This window comes from Thunnus albacares, chromosome 8 (genome assembly GCF_914725855.1).
Source record: "Thunnus albacares chromosome 8, fThuAlb1.1, whole genome shotgun sequence".
NCBI classification, from domain to species: domain Eukaryota; kingdom Metazoa; phylum Chordata; class Actinopteri; order Scombriformes; family Scombridae; genus Thunnus; species Thunnus albacares.
In genome coordinates this window covers 22,422,134-22,445,034 of record NC_058113.1, presented here as the reverse complement: position 1 = coordinate 22,445,034, position 22,901 = coordinate 22,422,134, and the positions used below count along the sequence as shown (strand labels likewise).

The window sequence follows — 22,901 nt, the reverse complement described above, 5'->3', positions numbered from 1 at the left end:
CAAGGTTCAATGGATTGACCAACACTATTCACCTTATATATGCTTCCTTTGGGCAATATTATTAGGGAAACACTCCATAAATTGTCATTGTTATGCAGATGATACTCAATTATATTTATCAATAAAGCCAGATGAAACCAATCAGTTAGCTAAACTTCAAGCTTGTCTTAAGAACATAAAGACCTGGATGACCTGCAATTTTCTGCTATTAAACTCAGACAAAACTGAAGTTATTGTGCTTGGCCCTAAACACCTTAGAAACACATTATCTAGTGATATTAGCTACTCTGAATGGCTCAGGCTCCTCTCCTGTGGAACCATCTTCCGGTTTCGGTCTGGGAGGCAGACACCCTCTCTGGGTTTAAGAGTAGGCTTAAAACTTTCCTTTTTGGTAAAGCTTTGGTAAAGCTTTGGTAAGTCTTCTTTAATCAACTAATAGTCATAGATTTCTCTCATCAGTGAATTTAGTTGCACATGATTTCTCATCAACACAAAAATTGACAGTTATGTTCCACAGACTTTATTTTATCTGACTCTTTAACGCAATCTTCTGTACAACACTGTTCCCTTCTTTGAAAACAAAAAACAAAACACAACAAAAGTTATGTACAAAAATAAAGTATGTTTAAAAAAAAAAAAAAAAAACACACAGATACAAGACAAAAAACCAAAATAAAACAGTATTAATGCTTATTTGTGTGGGGGGGAGGGAGGGGCTGCTATAAATAGTGACAGTATTTAATTGAGCTTTAGTTTGCTTAAATATGCTGAGTACTCAGTTAATGAGAAAATCTTTTTCATTTGATAGAAATCCAGTAGCACCATTCTGAGTTCCTCCATCACACTGTGTGCCATCCGTCCACTGAGGCTGGACGGCATTGCCTTTTAGTGTTTCACATGAATAATGGGGCTCATTGCCTCCATGCAGTGCAAAAAGGAAAAGAGAAAACAAAAACATACCAACATCAACACCCACCAATGAACATGTAATTCAGTCTCTTTGCCATTAAAATGCTGTCAAATCTTCCCAAAGTCTCTCACCAGGAGAACGTTCTAATGAAACTATTTCCATTATCATTGTAATTTCATTGTAGTAATATTTTCCATATATTGTAATTTTTTTTTTGCCGTGTCCAATCATTATTTTTTTTTTAATCAAACTGTATCTATGATTGGTTAATACAATCATCTAAGCAGACAAGTTGCCTGAAGAAAGCAGTCCAGCAAAACTAGCCAAACAAACATACATTTCACATGAAGAAAATGTAATTGCATGTTGCAAAAGGACACATAATTTCTTCATTCAATGGACGAGTTCTGTTGTGTAATTACATTATTATAGTGTCAGGAACTGAAGATTGAAAACATTATCCTTCATTTTTTTTTTCACAGAAACTGTACAGAAACAAAAATGTAACATATGTTATTGTTATAACATCTTCCAGGACCTGCACCACACATTTCCATTAACACAAGTATTAAGTGTAAGCCAGTTGACTCACAGACAAGGCAAGAAGTGAAGGCAAATGAGCAGAAAAACAAATAACAACAATGTAACAGAGCAGGTGAATGAATATGCAAAAATATACTCAAGAGTCTGTTTAACATAACCATGTAGCTTAGAAGCCTGCCATATATTGAGTTACAATTATAAATCACTCATATCGACTGATATAAAAACCATCTGACAAGCAACTTTGATTTTTTTTTTCCCTGCGCTGACAATCAAAATCTTGCACATTATGCATAAGTCTCTTGTTCTCAATGGCAATTTTGATTGTCACTTTTTGGGGTATAAAGCACATGTTGGTTCCAAAGTGAGCAGAGGTCCAACACCTCTGTTGGTCAATGAAAAGAATTTTAACAACAGTTCAGCTTCAGCCTTTGTATGAGACTGACTGTTGAACGTGCTCATACCTCTTTAGTGATCACAGACAAGATGTGACATTGTTTTGTTGATACGTATAGCAGTTGTAGTGCATTCTAAAGACAGCCGGCTTGGTCATGTGAAGCACTGAAATACAGTATAGCAATACATAATACAATAAAAGACACTTAATAATTCATTATACAGTGTATGTACAACTCTGTTCAAAATGCTCACACCTGACTCTTAACATAACTGTTTCTTTTGGACTTAATCTTTGCCTTGCGGCTATGTTTCTTTCAAAAAAATTAATTTATTATATATCAAATACTTTACAGATTTATCCCATCTCTTTTTTTATTCCTGTCTACTTTCATTTATATCTTTTTCGCTTCCCTACATAGCCATAGTGGTCAGGTGCTGATGCCCAAGCAGCCCCTTACGCCCTGCACCTGCCCCTGGGTGCCCACCTCCATTGCCGTGGCCACAGTATTCTTGCAGGTTCTGACGCAAAGTAACCAGTGCGGAGCCCAAACAGGCACGATTTGGAGCCAATACACCCCCAGGAAGCTGGAAGAGGACAGTGGCCACCCCAGCCATGCCGTCATCTGTTGGCTCCAGGGTGATGGGCCCTACTTTAAAGGAGGAATAGGAAAAGCCCATGAGCTGAGACAGGAAGGGGTCAGAGCGGCAAAAGTGCTGGTAGCCGCTGTATGTGGATGGGTGGTGATTATGTGAGGCCGGGGTCCCAGCAGTGGTGCTGGCATAGTGGTGGGTGTTTAGGTAGTGCAGCGGTAGGTGCTGGCCACTGTTGCCCCCGCCACCTAGGGTGAGGTGATGGTGGTGGTGGGCTGTGGGCCCGGAGCCTGGGTCATGTTTGTAGGAGACAGCTCCTGCCCTGCCCCTCTGGCCCACCACCACTCCCCCTAACTTGCTTGTGCGTGCATGAGCAAGAGATACAGTGCCGCCACCCACCCCTCCACCAGATGAAGGCAGGTAGATGAGCTGAGGCTCCTCCGGCTCCAAGTATATGGTGAGTTTGGCAAAGGGCCGAGACGCCATCTTGGTCATCTCCTGGATGTGGCGACGCTGCTCCCGACGGAAATCTAGGAACTGTTTAACCTTCCACAAGAGGACACAGACGGACAGGAAGAGGAAAAAGCAGGAAAAGAAAACTGAGAAGAAGACAAAAAGATCAATGTGGGCTTGGTCCTGTCGCAGAAACAGCAGGCCTTGGGATTCTCCCTGCCTCTGCCCGGTCCCCACACCTCTCAGAGCGATGTAGAAGCGGCTGGATTTCAGGGAGTGCACCTCGTGAGGGAAGGTGATGACCACACGATCCCGAACACCATGGACGATGAGCACTGTTTGTGGTTTCCACACAGTAATGTAGGTGATGAGCCCTTCAGCGCGCTCCCCTCGAATTTCTCTCTCTGCTCCTGCGGGTTTTGCTTGCAGCTGCAATGGGGTGTGGGAAAGCATGGGACCCCCAAGACCGGACGAGGCGTTGACCTTCATAGGGGAAGGAGGTGAATCCTTGTCTGTCCCAGTTGCTGTTCCCCGAGTCACTGATTCCTCCTCAATTTTGATGGTGTGAATCCCTGTCTGCCGGTCCACATCCACAATGAAGGTGTCATGAGAGTTGGACACATACACTTCCACCTCACCGAAAGTAACATCAATTGTGACCCGAATGTCCACATTGGTGAACTTTGGCTGGGCAGCGAAGAACACAGTGCGCCCCCTTGGCAGGTTGCGGATGGTGGGATCATGGAAGCAGTTTGTCTGGGACGTCGGGTCAAAACAGCATTCTGTGTCCACGTTGAACTGACGGTAGCACTGACGCCCGTTCACCGGTGTGCCATTGAAGGAGTCTTTGCACTTTGCACACTTAATGAAATTTAAAACAGAAAAAAAAACATGAGCCATACTGCGGTATGGTTAAGGTGCATTATTTTTCTTTATTACTGATTTTCACAAAAAAGCTCTATATTCTTAAAAAAGGGTTCATTTATTAACATGTTTTCACCCAGATCCTACATTTCCAAGCATGATGTGCAAAGAATGTTATCTGTAGATATTGCCATGACTCCTAATGACCACTAGGCTGTACACAGGCCAGCCACAAGTAAATGAATTAAATAAATAAATGAAACAAAATGAGGTTTAAAGGGCTACTTTGGTGTGAAAAATAACACCATACAGGTTTTTAAACAAATAATCCATACTTAAAATAACACTATTCACATCTTCATATGGTTGCCTACTTTAAAACTTTTTCAATTTTAAATATAGCTTTTATTAATGCGGAAAAGTTTAAAATAACTTTCAACATGTACATACCTGTTGCCTGTAGCAGTCTTTCCGGTCACTTTGAGGACTGCTGAGACACGAAGAGGTCTCTGTGTTGTTTTGGCACGGGCAACCTGTGCCATCATGTTCATTGCATGTGTCTGCATGACCATTACACTGACACCTGCAATTAAGAGGAGGAAATTCAAACTCTAAAGAGCAGAAAATCTAAACAGAGTAGTGAGACTGAAAGGGTAAAGTAAAATAGAGAAATAATAATAATAAAAATAATAATAGTAGAAAAATACAACTTCTTAAATGCACAATATGTAATTTCAGCTGCTAGGGTTCTCTCAATCAAAACAATAACAAAAGACGGAGTGTGATGATGGTGTGAAGTAGCATGGGATCATGGGAGTTTTTGTCTTCATTGTTAAACAACAAACTTTTTATTATCAGCAGAGGTCTCCTCCTCTCCAAAACAATCAGATCAGTGATTAAAACAGATAAAAACACTGAATAGAGCAGTTTCACGTTAAAGATCAGTGTTTTTCTGACACTGTTCAGTTGGCACAGGACGCCCGGTAGGAGCTGTCAGCTGAGCTGCTGCTAACGTTTGCTCAGCTTGTCTCTCCAATAACTTAAGATCCAGACGTTCAGTAGGTTTCTACTGGGAGCTGGATTATCCACAGAGGTCTTGTCCTCTTCAAAAACAAATGTACACGGTGATTAAAACCATAAAAATACTGGATAAAATATATGTTGAAAGTGCTTCACTATCAATGGATTAAAGATAGACAAATACATGCAACTTTTTTGTTGCATTCATGTCACAACAATAATTCATAAAGAATACATGAATGAATGCAATCGGTGCTTACTCCAGTGACACTGTATGTTGATGAGATCATGTCTGATAGGACCTGCAATGTGTTTACCCAAAATGACTAAAAATGACTTTATGAATAAATTCATAAAAGCCTTATTACAGCATGTAACAGCCTATATTAAGAAAACACATTAAGGTTTAAAATTGTTGGTGTCAGCACCAACACTAACTGCTGAGCAGCAAACGTCACTCACTTCTCACACTTCCCCTGCAGTAGGAAGTAGCCACTGAGGCAACTCTCGCATTTGTCCCCCACGCTGTTGTTTTGGCAACTCACACACACGGCATTCTCTTCTGTGGGACCCTCTGACACCCAGTTCTCAATCTGATAAAGGGACAAACAGATATGGACCTCTGAAACTTGACAAGGAGTTAGAAAGATGACAGTGCCCAAGACATAAGAGTAAGCACACTTGCTAGTGTACTTGTTTTTACATAGAATCAGGAGGATGGCAGACACTTACGCTGTTGGGGTCGAGGGGGAAGAGCCGTGGGTTATCAAGGGCTTTCTTATGTTCATCCCGGGATAGACACACAGCACTGTTTCCCCTGCAAAACTCCCGACAGGGACGACAAGTTCCACCTCCCTTGGCAGAGCCCACAAACAGAGGCTTACACTTCTCACAGTGCTTACCCTGGAATCGGGGGAAAGGAGAAATCATTAACCTAAGAATGTGACTGTGTTTACAGTATGTGCACGCATTGTGATATGAGCACTTACTATGGTGTTATTGTGGCACTCAAGGCAAACATCTGGTTTGTTAACACCAGCACAGTTGCTGTGTTTGTTGCAGCTGCACTGAGAGGAGCAATTATCCCCCACAAAGCCAAAGTGACACTGACAAACTCCTGGTGACACACATGTCCCGTTCACACAGCCCTGTGCGCAAACTGGCTCACACTGACCGGAAACACTAAACAGAAGGAAAAACAAAAGAAACTTGGGTAAAATCTGTATTGTGATAATAAATACAGTATCTTTTAACTGTCCTGATGTATTCAGAGCCTGCAGTACGAATGCTGAATGGAAATACTGATAAAATCTTTCAAAGGAGCTGACCAGTGACAAGTGACCTCACCTGCTGAGTATATAACCCTGTTTACAGGTGCAGTGGTATCCCTGGGGTAGGTCATGGCAGTCCTGGGTGCTGTTACAGTGGTGATGGCCATTTGCACACTCGTCCTCTTCTGGACAGTGAAGGAAAGACCAGCTGCTGTTTCTCAGGGGGCAAACGCCCTCACTCACACCTGGGAGAAGAGAGTGGAGAGACGTGAGCAAAACAGGGATCAGAATAATGTAGCATTGAACTTGTTACACTCTACCATCCTCAGCTCCTTTGAGCGAAGATATTTCTCACCATCGAGTCCTCCTTGCAGGCATCGTCCAGCCCCATTGCCCCCGCGCGTAGCACACCAGCCACACTGAGGTCTGGCAATACACTGGGAGCACTGGGTGAGCTGTGAGCACTGGGGAGAGCAGGAGTCCCCCCCAGAGAGCAGACGACCACACTGACCCGCTTCACATCGCAGGGGCACGAAAGATGGACTCATGCACTACAGAAAGGGGGAGAGAGGTTATTGGTACATGAACATGCTTTTATTAAAATCACACACATAAATACTCGAGCAGTGCAATCTTACCTGCTGCAGAGCCATGCTCCACACACAGTGCTGCCAGCCCCCGTCAGAGCCTCTGGACCCCAGACAGAGGCTGCAGTTATGGAGAGTGTGGCAGGGAGGAGGGCATGGCAGAGGGGGAGATGACTCCACCTGCATGGGTGAGACGTTGAGCAGGGCATAGCTGAAACATGTCCAGTCGTAGGTGGGGTTCACGCTCAGGATGCGCCTTGTCTCGCCTGGAAAAATGACAACACAGTCAGTTTTTTGGCCTATTGGAACACTTCCGTAGAAAAAATAAGCCTTGATTACCAAAACTTAACTGAAATGTTGAAGTATCACTAAAATCACATTCAGTCATCCCTTTTGCAGTCAAAAACAACGTCACATTTTTTATATCTTTGTGTGTGTATCAGAAACAGCCCTTTTCATCTCAGTGGCTGGAAGGGCATGTAGATAAGATCATAATTCATCCACATGCTACTAGGTGTGGTGATCATAATTACTGAATAATAATTACTAGTGTTTTTAATGTTTTTTTCTTATCTATTTTCAACTACAAACTGAAAATTAGAAAAAGCATTTAGTAATTTGTATTAAAATTCATAATTTCTTCAAATCTCTTCGTACCTGTGCGTTTGAATTGGCGAGTCCACATGCATTTTCCAGAAGCAGTGCACTTGGGGCAGTCGGAAGCCTCACAGCTGGTTTCGGTGCAGTTGCTGGACAGGAAGATCTCTCGCTGGTTAATCCGACAGTCATGTTCAGATGTGCAGCTAACAGAGCTGCTGATACAGGCCCCCTCTGGACAGTTCGTGCACCACTTACACTGTAGAGCGGGCTGAAAATTTAAAATCAAGAAAAGATTTCAGTTAACAGATAGGATTCATCTCTCTTTTAGTTAGTGAGGGTGGTTGAGTTGGGGTGTTATATGTTACCTGTGTTGGACTGGAGAATGTCTTGGGGTGTCTGGCGAGGCATTCGCTGCAGGTCTTAAGTCTGCGGCACTGGTCTGGCTGACGAGGGGTCGGGGAACAGGGAGACTGACCAGTGGAACAGCCCACTCTGATGGAGGGGTAGGAGAGAATTGAGTGGATGGTGTGACGTATTAGTAGCTGCACATAACCCCAAGCTTAAAAACAATGTACTTATTTACAGAGTTGCTTTCAGTCAAATGCATTACCTCTCAGCAGTATCAGAAGAAGTACAGGTTCCTCTACACCAAATGCAGCTGCCTGTGGTGGTGTTGCAGGCCTCCGGAGTAGGCAGCAGCGCACAGGGGTCAGAGGGCACAGTTAGGGTTAGGAGTCGTCCCAGCGTGACCCCATTGAAGCCTCCTGACAGGAAGAGACGGCCGCCCCAGCTCGTCATGGCAAGAGATACTGAACGATTAACTGGATCTCCTATGGCTGAGCCTGAGAGAAGAGACGAAAGCGGTGATGTTATGGTGTGGTCGTTTATAATTTGATGATAATTGAAGCTGCAGAGAGACATCAAGACAGCCACCTGGTTGTATCCAGGTGTTACAGTTGATCTGGTACAGAGACACAGAGTTACTATAGTCTTCTGCTTCTGTCCTCCCCCCAACGATGACCATAGTGTCTTTCATCAGGGCTGCAGCGTGGAAGAAACGTGACAGGGGCTGCATAGCAAAGAGAAGATACAGCAGAAGCAGATAAGTTATCTCTATGCAGTGGACTGACAGAATGCTTGGCTTGTCTAATTTACTGACCTTTGAAAGGGTGATAGAGCCAAGATGAAGTCAGCTTCTTACCTTATTGCCCTGTGAGGGGACCAACAGAGACCAGGTGAGGTTCGGGTAGTACAGACTGTAAAGCTCTCCTGAGGGCTCCACAGTCTCCACGTGAAAACGGTAGCCTCCAAAGACATAGATGGCATCAGTCTGCTCATGGTAGACTGCTGAGTGGCCATATAAACCTGAGACAAGGACACATAAGACAAAATAGGTTTCAATACAAAAACCCCTCACAGAACGTGCCGAGAGGAGCCTCAACATAACGGCTGTTTATTTTTTTGCTGTCTATTTTTCACATTTTCAAAATGTAATACTGACTTAGACAAGAAGAAGAACTACTGTTGTATTTTTGTATGACGTGCATCAGTCATTAAGTCACTGAGTAAAAATTGTTACAAGCCTTGATAAACACAAGGCCTCAAATACCTGTAGGTGGTGTGCCAATGTGGGGGGCAATGGTCCAGTTTCCAGTATGAGGGCTGAACTCCAGCAGATGGTGGTTGAAGCCATTCTCTGGGGAGTAACCTCCTATCAACAGCACAGAGGAGTCTCGACGTACAGTTAAAGTATGACCGGCCAATGGGGGCAGCACTGTGCTCTGTCAGAGGTATAAGAAAAAGAAATTTGTTAGATGTAAAATAACTTCAGATTTTGCAGATATTTTATTTTTCCACAATAAGTCTAATGTTAACCTTGTGTTCTCTCCAAACTAAACTGCTGAGATTGAGACTCCAGGTATCCATGGCAACACCGTTTTGAGTGACACCGCCCACCACCAGCATGAAGTTGTGACTGGCTCCATGGCTGCCAGAGCCAGAGTCATGACTGCTCAGCAGTGCAGAGGCGTGGTGATAACGAGGGCTGGGAGTAGAGCCCTCTTCTACAGAACTTGTCAACATTTGCGTCCAACGGTGCTCTGACACAGAATATCTGAACCAACATGGGGAAAATGTGTTATTATACACATATAGACAGTTAATTACATGATACAGTATAAATATAATATGATAACACCTATAAAGTTTCATAACGTGAAAAGGCTTTGGCATTAACATTTACACTCTTGGGTTACTCCTACCTGTAGATATTTCCAAGAATGCCCTCTGACAGAGAGAGTCCTCCATACATCCAGAGGTTGCCCTGAGGTCCAGACACCAGGGAATGGCCCATCCTATGGAGGAACCTGTGGGCCTGGTTCTGTGGAGCAAGAATGTTTATAAATGTGTGATAGTGTGTGCTGGGGTGTGAAATTAATGAATTGCGCACATGTTAGAGTGTTTTTTGTATTTGTGTAGCTATGTTCTGCCCCTACCACTGTCAGTTGTGTGTCCAGCAGTGTTTCCCAGACCAGGCTGTTGGAGTCCCGAGGAACAGAGCAGTCTGAGCCAGCCCAGCTGTCTGAGCACACACACACTCCAAGAGACTGAGACAACCAAAATATGTTGATTAGCAACTGACAAAAATGTTTTCTCATTTTTTTATATTTCAAAATCCTTGAGTTTTAAACCTTAATTACTTTAATAGTTGTGACCAAAGATGCAAAATAAAACCAAAATGTAAACTTCTCGATATGAATTGCCACCCTTCTTACTATATTACAAGTTCCTCTTCCCTCTGCTATTCCACAATCCTGAGGACACATGGGCCGGTCGCAGTGGGGTCCTCCGTATCCCTGAGGGCACTGGCAGAGCCCCCCTTGGCAAAGGGCTCCACCTGGACATACAGGTGACCCTTCTTCACCCTCATCAGAGCTCTGGTGACACCGCCGCACCCAGAAAGATGCATTGAAGCCTTGAGGTTTGTTTGAAGACACGTTGGCCTCAAAGTAGACTGAGATCACACCTGGTGGTGAAGGAAAAAATACAACAGTATGTCAGTTTACGCACCCTCTACAACTTGGTTACTGCAAATAGTCAGATTAGGTTAATAGCCCTTTTCCATACACATGTACTGGCTTGGCTTGACTCTGTTTGACTCTGCGTGTCAGCACAGCATGGGAGAGATTTACATCTCCATTATAACAGGGCTACTCGCTTGAAGGTGTCTTTTTAACTGATGACATGCTTGTCTTGAGGCGATGATGTTTAAAAGCAGCACCCTCTTTAGCGCTGTTTACTCAAGCGCCCAGGAAGTGCGCCGCGCGGTGACTAGTGGTCAAAGGAAGGGCTGTAAAACCGTGGATAAACACATTTCATTTCCTATAAATTCTTGACAATAAAAGTTATGTTGTTATTTAAAAGCTTTTCATATGAAGCAGCAAAAGCAGGAAACGTTGGGTTTCCATCAGCAGTAACTTAACAGGACTCCTGGACCGCTGAATGCGAGCAGGAAACAGTAAAATAAAGCAGATATCTGAAAATACAAACAGGAATGCAGTAGAGAAACTAAACTTCCAACCACAGAAATTCAGTTAGCAGCTACCAAAGTACTGAAAGGTGAACACAGAGAATTTTAAAAACGTCTTTCTCTCTGGTCTCCAGTACAGGCATTAAGTCTGACAGTTGAGAATTGAGTCTCGCAACACGCGCTTGTTTGAGGGGGAGAAAGGGGGTCGTCTCGGGTTGGCCACAGTCAGCCCTGCCAGCGAGACGTCACTGCAACCCCCTTGAAGGTGGGTCGGGCGGACTTTACTATCCCTACTACTTAACTGGATCAAGTTTGTTAAGTGAGACTGTAACAGACTAAGTTTTATCTCAAAGTGGATTTCTCCTGGCAAAATGTTTTTGTGAATTAATTCATGGAGAGATACCTGAAGTGGCCTCAACTGTGATAGGCTGAGTCCTTGTGGTGCCACAAAATGCTCCAATCAGGTTGTGATCTGAATGCACGACTCCATTGCCCAGAAAACGGGGAAGGCCATCAAACACATAGACATAGGAGCTCTACAAAACAAAAGAGATGTAAGGGAGACCAGTTACTGAAATACCAACCATTTTTTATGCCGTGGCACAGCTAACGTGTTAATTTGCATATGTGCTTGTGTGCATGATCAGGTTGTGTTTGTACTCACTTTACAATGTGTATGGGAGTCTGGGTGTAGAGTGAGGGCTACAGGGGGACAAAGCTGTCTGGGTAGACAGGGTGCCAGGTTCTCAGTCACAGACAGGACCCACAAGCAATGAGAAAGTCCTCCTTTCCCCTCTGTGCCACTTCTCCATCCCAGGGAAGAGGAGAGAGGAATGGCAGAGGAGGAGGTGGAAGACAACAGCACAGAACGACCCTGGCACTGGCGGTAACATGTGCCATTGTTCCTATTGGAGAGAGTGAGATGTTAGGCTAGACCATGATAAAAGTAATTTAGATTGTGATGAAAGAATGAGAAAGTATTTAAAAAATTCACTGAAAGATTATTCCACAATGTTTGCATTTTTCAACATTACATTATAATCTCCACTTGTTTATTCAACACTGTTTTATATCAGCACAGAAACAGAAAATAACTGAAAAGCGTGCATTACAGTCATGGTATATGAGGAAGATCTCCTTACCTGGGGTCTCCATAGTAACCAGGGAGGCAGGACTCACAGTGTTGTCCCTGAGTGTTATGTGTGCAGTAGCACTGGCCTGTCTGGTTGTGGCAGTAGCCTCGGAGAGGGTCGCCATGGCCATTACATTCACACTGCACACAGCCGCCGCCGCCGCCGCCAGCGAGAGCTGAACCAAAGCTACCTGGACGGCAGTGCTCACAGTGGGGCCCTGTTGTCCAGTCTGAAAGACAGAGCAAGAGTGTTAGAGGATATTTCAATCAGTTTGAGTTTTATGAACTGTGAATACAATTTAAATTTAAAATCTCCCAATAAGGCTGTAAAGAGGCTGGTTATGTTGGCCTGGTTCAGTACGAGTTAAAAACAAAAGATGACTGACAACAAGCTATTCAAATAAGCCACCTATTAAAGTCTCACCTTGGCATTCATCACAGATCCCTGGTGCAGTAATACAGGTGGAATGAAAGTTGCAGCCACAGTCCACATCACATTCAACACCACTCAGAACCAGAGTGGCAGGGTCAGATGTCCAACCCAGGGAACATTCACACTCAAACCGTGGACTGCCACTACATTGACCCTCACGACACTCATTGTAGCACCTGCGGGAGGAGGAAATTAAGTTGGGTTGTTTTTTTTCAGTTCTTTCTCCTAGATTCACATCATCAATCCAGGCAGGTAAGATTGTGAAAAACAGTGAGATGAAGAAGAACACATTTTAAATGACCACTCTTACGTCTGGTTGCAGTGCAAAGTGCCATCCCCTGTGTAGCCTCTCTCACAGTGGCACTCATAGGAGGTGGGGGTGTTGATGCAGGTGGCAAAAGGGTGACAGTTGTGGAGACCCAACCTACATTCCTCTACGTCAGGGCAGGCAGGATAGGACCAGATTGCATCTTGTTCTTCGTCATCCAGGTGCTCCAGTTCCATCTCCATTTCCAGGGGTCGCGGTGGGGCCGAGGTCTGGGGCTCAGGGCTGAAGAGCAGGACAAGGAGAAAGTGATAGTTGCAGAAGATCCTGAATCATCATCCTGAATGTACTGTTTTCCTATTAGAGCTACTTCAGTATTCCACCGCTATCTAGCTACAACACACAGTCCAGCTTGCAATGCATGTTTACAAGGTAACACCTAATGGTTCCTTTTGGAGAATGGCTCACTCACAAAATAAATGTTGATACAGCTTGTAAAGTGTAAAACCCAGCCACCTGGTAACATTTTTGACTTTGCCTTGATTTTATGGACAGCTGGGCACAGGAAGGTTGTACTAACAGGACATTCTATGTTTTAAGGAGGACATTATCGCAATGGTGCGCTCTGGCTTACACTGTTATACTCAAATTTATTAATGCATTGTATAACTTGAAGTTAAGAACCTCCTCCACTCCAAGAACTAAACTACCACACATAAATTATGTGGGAAACACTTCACCCACATTATTTAAAATATAACATTACCCAAAAAACAAAAACACTTGTATTGTAAGAAAACGTCATCTGCTTACAGAAAGCTTTCTGCATTTGTGGTGACGGTGCAATAAGAGGTATCTTACTTTGCTGCTCGAGCTTCAGCCACAGCCACACTGCAGTTATACACCGAGGGGTCATCCATTCCAGCCCAGTCTCCCCTCAGACATCTGGAAAAATAGGTGGAAAACATTGAATAAATACAAGAAAATTCCAACAAAAACAATGATGTTTAACATTCAGTAATTCTGCAACAGACTTATTTATCTGCAATAGTAATGCATTGCACTATATGTATTTTCTTTCTACAGTGTATTTGTCAAAGTACTGTTACAAGTTTGCAATACTTACTTTCCAATTGTGGGATTATTGTAGTCACCACACCAGCCACACTGAAATGTTCGCAGGCAGTCTGTGCAGGTGTTTAAAGCTGAACATTGCTTACACTGGGGAACCGAATGAACACTGACGAGCAAAAGAATTAAGAATCAGAATATTAGATTTTTAAAGTGGGTTTTAACTCACTTACAGACAGAATATATTTAATTACACAAACAATCCCTTACATTTAAAAATGTTGTCAGCACTTTGTCTTGTTTTGAGTAATGTGAGTGTACTATGTTTATGCTTAAATCACCAAACAAACAAGAAAGCAGGAAACTGAAACTGTGCAATTGCAAATAGTTAAGTGCATTGAAAAATATAACAAAAAAATGTCCTTATTTTACCTGTCGTACCAGTCCCTGCACTCTCCATAGGGGTATTTTGTCAGGTAGGCAGCAAAATAGAAGCAGGCCTGGGCTGACTCACACCATGCACACTGGCTGGAGTTAGAAAGGCACTCACCACAAGTCTTCCTCCTTTGAAGAGATGAAGAAAAAAAGGGGGGCAATAAGGGTGAGTTGTAGGCTCTGTTTAAATCTTGTTGTATGGTCTGTTATTACTTGTATTAAAAATAGTTATTCAACTCACTGGTTGCAGACTTTAGGACACCCCCTTGGATCACGTATGGATCCGTCTAGTCTTCCTCGTCGACTGCACTGGTAGTCGCCTTTCTTGCTGGAGTTTATTTGCCACTCGCAATAAGGGTCCTGCAGACCAAAGTCGGCTTTGCATGACTATGTATTAAGCTTTATAATATTAGCAGCATTATGACACCATATGTTAATACTCAGCGTTATCTGTGATGTACCTGAGTACAAGCGGAGCAGTCTCTGTACTCTTCACACAAGGTGCAGTGCTGGGGTGCCAGCAGCAGATGGCGCTGTGCTTCTCCCTTTCCTTCTCCCTTCTCTCCCTCAGGGCAGAGCTCGAGGTCAGGGCTGTCCCGCAGCAGGCAGCGGGACAAAGTCGGGCACCAACCGCAAGACTGGTCGGATAGACAGGCCAAACAGGACATGTACCCTGAGCAGGTACCTGAGCGGTACGGCTCTAAGAACAGGAAGGAGATCTCCTAGAGGAAAAGTAAGTTAGGGGGGAAAGAGGGCATGAGGTTAGAGTTAAGCTTTAGTTTTACTGAAGACAACTCATTGTGTGACATATCTTATTTTGTGGGATTTAAAGTGTTAAAGGTAGAGTGAGAGATTCTGGAGAAATATTGTTCAAGACACTTTTTGTCAAATTCAGCGAATATCTATCTCTTCACAGTCTAGCTGTCTGTTCTTTGTGTGCGCTGAAAAAAAATCCGGTGTTCATACACAGCCCTGGCTCTGTAAATGGGAAACCAACAAAGTGGCTCGCACTGAGCCACACAACACTACTCCAGCATATCAGCAACAGGGGACAATTGTGCTTGTGCACAGGACAGGGGGAAGTCATCAGAGCAGCTGTCTGTGTGAGAACTTGACAGTCTCCCGTCTCCAGCACCTGTTGAATGGAGGGGGAGGGCTGGCAAACTGGAGAGAGAGAGAGTTTGTGAAAGTGTTTTCTCACACAACAGATATGCTTCCATTCATAATTGTAATAATTTTATTAACTGTATCAATCCACACTGAATCTGAGACAGTCTCATGGAGACCCCCCACATTTTTTTACGCTACAAGTCTGTTTCTATGGTGTTTAGTGAAGCATAATCTGAGCAGGCAGCTGTTTAAATCACACAAATATCCCACTGTATATGTGTTGAACTTATTAACCGTATCAATAAATCAATAAATGCAAACACTGTCGATTTTTTCCCGTGGGGCTGACATGCAGTGGTCAGTAAATTTCTGCTGTCAGTCAGCCTGGTGAAGGCAGTTTGTCCGGCTGCTGTCCTCGCAGCTCCCCAGCAGCTGCAGCTGACAGACAATTGGTTCTGTGGACAGAGACGCTGTATACAGGTTGAGTGAGAAGTGGGGAGGCTGCAGAGTGTGGATGGACTGTTGTGTTCACATAAGACAAAAATTTTGTTCTGCTCATGGTAATGTGTGAGAGGAACAGAAGTGACTCTACAACTGACGCATCGCTCTGGATTCCTCCATATTTCTCTTTTGGTTGTTGCCTTGGCAATGCATGTCCATGAATTTGGGGGGGTGGAGCTTCTGAAGGAGGATGAAGGGAGGGTTGTATTTGTTTGGGTCTTTCTCCAGAATGACCCACTCTACTCTTAACAGATTACACATATTATTTTAAATACATCTAAAAAAATGCACATACATCACATGCACTTATTGCTCTACTGACAAGTGCTTTTGCACTTGACAGACAACAAACTTTTAATTCTTTTAACTTTCACTACTAATGTAGAATAAACCAGGACTCACACTCCCTCCAGGCAGTGTTCTGTTCCAGGTCAGGGCCATCTCACTGGTCTGTCCTGAACCTGAGTTGTTAAGGTATCCCTCAGCTTGAACGAGGTAATGGTTGCCCCTGGTCAGGTTAGAGAACAGTCTACTCCCATCTGTGCGAGTAAGCAGCTTTGACTCTTTCTCCTGCTGCGCTGCCCAACGACCCACTACCTCCTGCTCAGCCAACAGGTTAAAGATGCATGATGAGAATTAGAGACAAAAAAAAGTGGGGAACAGTTAAGTAAAAATGGCAATAAATAAGTGCTAAACACTAAATTGTGTGAGGTGAAAATGAAATTAGTCTAGTACAACAAATCCTGTCAGCCCCGCCCAATTCCAGATGAGCAATTTGTTTAAAAAAAAAAAAGTGTTAAGATGCAGTTTTTCTCACCAGTTGGCTGGAGTTTGGCCCTGATGCCATTCGAGCCTCAAAGTGGAGCCTCTGGATGCGAGCCCACATGGAGACAGTCTCAGTGGGAGGGGGTGCAGGTGGAGGGGCCCCCCACAATGGGTGGATGAAGCCCCTGAACTGTAGGGCTACGTCCATTTCTGTGGTGGGACTAAGGATGATGGTGGTGCTGCGGAGGATTGACACCTGGCGAAGGGGTGAGGAGGGTGGAGGATAGTGGAGGGTGGATGGAAGTGGAAACACATCAACAGAAGCACTATTCTCTACAAACTGCTCCACAAGATTGACAAACTACTTAAAAAAAAAGGAATCCTCTCTATGAGTGCATTGCAAAACAGACAGAGAAAAAGAAAAAAGAAAAAAGAAAAGAAAAGTGAGCATTGGAGTCAAGAGGATAAAAAGCCAGGAGCACAAATTAGAAAAGTACATTAAAGGAGAAACAATCATAAAATTCATAATATGCGGGTTGGAGACCTGCAGTGGAGTTAAAGTGTCAAAGCAATTTTGGAGGAAGGAAGGAGGGATAAGTATAAGCAGAGAGGGAAGGAGTTACAACCACAACTAGTACAGTAACCACTTGAGATTTGGACTCCGTACCTTGTCAGGCTGGGAGTCGTTGCGGGGGTGCTGGAAGGTGAGCAGGTGCAGTCCCGGGACATAGTTCTCGGTGCGACAGGAGTGGAGGGAGGTTAGGAAAAGGGTACGCTCCCCCCACCAGCCGTACGCCCCTGAGATCTGGTCCACACGGCACGCACTTTGCTCTGTGAGACCGAGAGGGAGAGGTCAGCACACAAGGAACACATCTGACCTCTTAAAATCTCATAATACAGCAGCTTCCTAAAGTGTACTACTGTACTGAAACGAGTGTGATGAGCGACTCTTGTTTGACGTGTGTCCAAATGGAGTGAAACAACTTGATTTCACTGCACCACAGGAAGTATGTGATTGAACAGGCAAGTCAGATCATGGTCTGAGTAGCCTGTCCAATCTCAGCTGGGTATAGTCAAGTCACTGTGTTTCATCTCTGACACGCGCCCAACATGAGTCTAGTCCCTCCCATGTCAACTCCCAACATCTTTTCTTTAGTCTGAGACTCAGCCCTTCTCTTCTGCCCTCCTTCCTCCCTCCCTGGGTCTCACCTGACACTGGCAGGCAGGACTCATTCTGAACACACCAGCCAAATTCACCAGGGGCACGGGCCAGAGAGGCTGGAGTGCCACTGAACACCAGACAGGACTGGCAGTCAGACAGAAAGCGTGCCAGGCCCAGGCAACCAGTACTGCCGCACTGTGAACAAAAAACAGGGATAATCAATTACAACAGACAGACATCCAACCAGAAACATCAAAGTGGGAAAAATGTTTTGTGTCTGATGATGTGGGAATGAGTATAAGAATAATATATTTACTATACTATAAACTTGAATGGATTATGAAAGACAGAGATTGTGCTAGGGGAAATCTTACCGGGTTAGTGGGCTCATATTCTCTGCATCGGCCTTCACACCAGCTGCACGCGGGGTTCTTCAGGCACATACTTTCGTCTAGTGCCTCAGCACAAAAAGCATCCTGGCAAAGCAACACACACACAAAAAAAACAATTTAGTTCTCCCTAGTTGCTCATATAACACAATTTCTCATTCTTTCTCCCACAGATGGTTTTCACGCAGCTTATGCAAATTTGCCAATGATATGAATTCCTGTTTTATGACACTTTCACTCACCCTATCTCCTTGATCACTACTGACAAACAGAGGAACTTTGTAAGCCACAAGGTCTCCACGGGCAACGCCACTGTAACCCCCAGCAACCAGCAGCACTCGTCCCTCCATCACAGCAGCAACATGTGAGTATCGCCCCCTCACAGCATCCCCATCTTAGAAAGAAATGAAAGTTTTGTAGGCACTGTGCAAGTAACAAGAAAGTAATTACAGATGAAAACTGGGCTGTGTGAGAGTTGTGACAGAAGATGCACTCTGTAGGAACTCACTGAGTGACCATCTCTCCCCAGCAGACACCCACTGATGACAGCCCAAATGGTAAAAGAAGATCTCCTCATCATAGCACTTCTCCTCTTGGTAGTGAATATGTACATTCCCTCCTGGGAGAAAAAGGCAGGAAGAAAAGAGATAAATGTAAACTGGAGAGCACTGAATAGAATGGATTTTGTCTGCTGGTTTCCTCGATCACTATGCTCACCATAGACCACCATGTAATTTCCAATGACGGTGGCTGAGTGGAAGGCTCTCTCTCTGGGGCCTGTTGCTGGGAAACGGGAACGGAAAGATGTCCAAAACCGTCTGTCCACATGGAAAACGTCGGTGTTGTTCACCCTCACACTAAACCTGGAAAAACAGACAGTGGTTAGTATCAATAAAGACAATGTATGTATTTTTACTTGTTAGAGTCAAAATACTCTATTGATGACTACTTCTTTTATTATTTTAAATCATTTCTACCTCTGCTATTCTTATCTTTATCGTTTTCTGGATTGCTTAATTTAACAAGTTTGCCTACAGGAATCACTTGACTTTTATCTGATCTAATCAAATGGGACAAAAAGTTTACATTTCACTCTGTGTATGCAGGAACACACAGAAATGTCACATCTGCAGTCCTCCAAACACACCAACTGACCAGATATAAAAGTGTATCAAATTTGGATATATGTCAAAGTCCTCATCTTCTCACCCTGTTCTTACTGGCTGTGAGTGTATTATTGTATCCAGTGTGCTCATGTAGGAGAGGGTGTATACCTGGCAGTGGTAGGCCTGTGGCCTCCGTAGACCAGCAGCGTCCTGGAAGGGCTGTGGAACACCATGGAGTGACCAGCGGTTGCCGGGGGCTTCCCACCGGTGGACTGAACAATCTCCCACCGTCCAGAGCCGTGCAGACCAAAACGAAATAGAGAGGAGGAAAACATATCCTCTTCAGTGCGACCTGGGAAATAAAGCGGGAGAAAAGGTAAGATGCTGCGTAGACAATAATTTAATGCTCAAGTATTCCAACCCAAACACAGACTGTAAGGTAAAAATATAATGAGAAACCCACCACCAAATACATAGAGGTAACTGTCTACTACAGCTGCGGCGTGATTGGCCAGTTTAGGAGCGCCACGTGAATATGAAAAGCCATGCTGCTGCCAGTCATCCTGCAGTGGCCGGTACATCCAGACATCACTGGCCAATGAGCCGTTGGCTAGCTCTCCACCAAAGATAACCATGTTACCCATCCACTCTACAGCTGTGTGGGAATGACGAGCCACCTAACAACATAGGAAAGTCGAAAAGAGTGCAAAACAGAAGGAAGGAAGGGAATGAAAAATATTGTGAATACTTATAATACATAGACAGAGTTGGTCAGTAATCAGATTAAATCAGAGGCAAAAACTCTGTGTGTGTGTGTGTGTGTGTGTGTGTGTGTGTGTGTGTCCTCAAACCACTTACAGGAGAGTGACCATAAGACCTGCTTTCCCATTGGTTGGATGTGAAGTTGTACTTGATCAAGTCACCAAGAGCTCTGTTCAGGTCAAACCCTGGGGGAAAAATTAATATAAATAATATTAAAAATAATAATATAATAATAAAGATCGTTGTCATTAATTGTCAAAAACACTAACAGATATCAGATAAGACAAGAAGTCAAATAAAGCACAGCAGCTAAAACAAATAAATTCATTCTGAGGTTCGTTGAAATTCAACCCCTAAAACAGGTGTTTGTTCATGTTATAATCAGTGTTACAAGAATTTAATAAATCTGCACAAGATTTAATGACCATTAACTTACAAATAGTGTGTTGCAAAAATTGGATGGACGGTGGGTCTGTTCAATAAATATCACAACAACATCAGTAGAAAAGCAAAGTGTGTCACTCTCACCGCCAAACAAGTACATGGCTCCGGTGGAGGACAGATACACGCCAGCAGAACCTGTCCTGGGAGGGGTGTAGGGGTTTCCCTCGCTTACACGCCACCATTGCCCCGCCCCGCTGTCATCATGGAGACCAAGCTGGCAGCTGTGACCCAGGAAGCCTGAGTTACACAGACAACGCTCTCCTTTCTGAGACAAAACATGGAGAGTTAGAATAGTTTAAGATCAATGATCGACGTCTCAGGACTTATTCATTGCGAGATGAGTGACTCTTTCATTTAAGACTCTTTGTTTTGTGTGTTCATTCAACCATCCCCCTTCCTTACTCTTACCTTGTCACACTGGCCGTGCACAGAGCAAGCCTGGGAACACAGGGGGGTTGTACAAGCTGCTCCTCCCCAACCCTGATGGCACTGGCACTTTGATGTAGATGAATCACAGCGGCCATGACCACCGCAGGCTCCAGGGCACAAAGAGAAGGTGTAGGTTGCATTGAAGCCCAGGAGGTTGTAATTAGCATCACTAAAGAGATGAAGCAGCATCTGGAACAAGAAGAAAAAGAACACAAAGTAAACATAACCATACTTGGAATGCTCTAGAGTTTCACTCATCATTTCTTAATTGGTTACCTTGCCAGACTTGGCCTCAATCGGCTGCGGCAGAGTGTTGCCACTCAGACTGGCTAAGAGAGGGCTCTGGTAGGAGTCTCCATCATACACAAACAGGTAATCATAGGTACACTCTGTGTCCATGAAGGTGAAATTCAAGACAATGCGATGACTGTTGCTGGGAGCTGGAAGATATAAAAGAGGTGGGAAATTAAGAAGTGTGATTAGTTTTAAACTTGTACTCACTTCTGCTATGAAACTAACAATTTATAGCTTACAAGGTAACTTGTATAATCAACAGTTTTCCTGTACAAAAGACATTATCTTTGTTCATAATACCTTTGATTAGCCACTCGCAGTTCCCATTGACAGAGTAGTTTCCTGGTCCATCTGTGACGTAGCCTGGTGGTCCCCTCAACACCTGCCTGTGGCCCTTGCAGTCCCCTGCATGGCACACAGGTGACTCAGCAAAGAGCAGAACCACCAGGATGAAGGAGACGGGGAGGGGTGAGGCCATCACTGGCACAGCCTGAATGATGGAGAGAAAAAAGTAAATTGAATCATTTGGATGTGAGTCCTAACAGACACATAGATGCAACAAATAAATAAATAAATAAGAATGCAGCAGTATCATATAGTCTTCAGGTGAACTAACACTAGATCTATCACACAAGACAAAGGAAGTAGTCCAGCAGGATATATGGAATTATTTGTACTGAAGATCAAAGAGTCATGCAGATGGTGGTCCCATAAACAACTTCACTACCGACTATTTACATAATGATCTTGTCTCTTAGCTAATCGATCTCACTGCAAGATTCAAGTCTCAGTCAACATGAACTGCTGTAAACTGCTACGCCATTCACACTGCCGAAATAAACAGCCTCAAATTACAATAGTTGATACGCAAAACCAGAACGGGACGCAACCTGTAAAAAAATACTGGCTGATGGAGCTAGTTAGAAATCGCTAGCCCTACATACCGTTACAGTAGCTCACTTCCAGTGCACTAAACCCACAAACAAAACCGTAAACAAAAGGTTTTCACACAAGTATATACGTGCATAAGATAGACCAACATAGTGTTTATTAATTGCGTGTCTTACATCCAACTAGCTACAGCATAAACAATCTAGTATCAGCAATAAGGGGATCTCCGCAGGCTATCACAACAAGGCTAATGTAAAAGGCTGCTAAGCTAAACTAGCTAACGGAATACCGTTAGCTGGCTGGTCTGCACTTCTGCATTATCACACTTACCAGTTCCCGTCTCTTTGGCCCCATGGTAATTTACATTTTCAGCGACCCTTTTTTATCGCTAGCTACCACATGAGCTAAATTGTCGTCGGTGACTACTCAAGACTGACAACAAGCTAAATTAGCTGGTAGCTAGTGATTCGGAATCACTGCAGAGGGCAACCACTGGCTAATGCTAGCTTGTTAGCTTTAGCATTAGCAAGCTCAGTCAAATCCAGATGCGCAATCGTCAGTGACTGCAAAATCTGTCAGGATAAAGTGATTCCGGAGAGTAATTCATCACTACGTAGTATTAATTACGGATTAAGTTATGTTTCTAAAACTCGGTTACTACATAGTAGGAAAGGCCTGCCAGCTAAATAACGAAGCCCTTTAACAGCATCGACGCGATTTCTGCGGTCTATCTTACAAACAGATGCCCGTTGTTTTGGTGTTTATGGCAGCTAGCGGCAGTAACCGGTGGTTGCCAACACAAAAGACAGACAGCACTGCGAGTTACGACCCACCACTGCCATCTAGTGGAGCAGGGAAACAACGTTTAACATCTGGATCTGATCCACAAGAAGGCAGTTATGTACTATTGTCAAAATAAATCAAACCAAGAATAGCTAAAAAAAA

At 43.9% G+C, this 22,901-nt stretch overlaps 1 protein-coding gene across 1 annotated transcript; it reads right to left on the bottom strand.

The window, feature by feature from the left end:
- Positions 1-497: 497 nt before the first annotated feature.
- megf8 (multiple EGF-like-domains 8) lies at positions 498-22,766 on the bottom strand. Its single transcript, XM_044358532.1, has 44 exons — positions 22,287-22,766; positions 21,366-21,555; positions 21,048-21,211; positions 20,751-20,960; positions 20,427-20,607; positions 19,995-20,083; positions 19,600-19,813; positions 19,305-19,488; positions 18,748-18,893; positions 18,539-18,649; positions 18,273-18,424; positions 18,016-18,117; positions 17,689-17,836; positions 17,147-17,310; positions 16,532-16,735; positions 16,117-16,314; positions 14,565-14,825; positions 14,345-14,463; positions 14,101-14,232; positions 13,724-13,837; positions 13,459-13,542; positions 12,643-12,882; positions 12,324-12,508; positions 11,910-12,129; positions 11,432-11,672; positions 11,171-11,303; positions 10,013-10,263; positions 9,734-9,844; positions 9,500-9,618; positions 9,114-9,351; positions 8,848-9,019; positions 8,440-8,603; positions 8,172-8,307; positions 7,849-8,080; positions 7,604-7,730; positions 7,296-7,506; positions 6,690-6,904; positions 6,407-6,602; positions 6,128-6,296; positions 5,770-5,962; positions 5,513-5,683; positions 5,243-5,373; positions 4,211-4,343; positions 498-3,757 (listed from the first exon to the last, which is right to left on the bottom strand). Exons 1-44 carry the CDS (start codon positions 22,308-22,310, stop codon positions 2,264-2,266), a joined length of 8,673 nt encoding a protein of 2,890 aa, XP_044214467.1. The 5' UTR covers positions 22,311-22,766; the 3' UTR covers positions 498-2,263.
- Positions 22,767-22,901: the final 135 nt, after the last annotated feature.

Coding starts and splice junctions, on each gene's coding strand:
- megf8 (XM_044358532.1), bottom strand. CDS start 22,310: ATGGGGCCAAAGAGACGGGAACTG. Junction 20,961..21,047: donor TTGAGGCCAAGTCTGGCAAG/GTAACCAATTAA, acceptor TTCTTGTTCCAG/ATGCTGCTTCATCTCTTTAG. Junction 13,838..14,100: donor TGCAGGGACTGGTACGACAG/GTAAAATAAGGA, acceptor TTTGCTCGTCAG/TGTTCATTCGGTTCCCCAGT.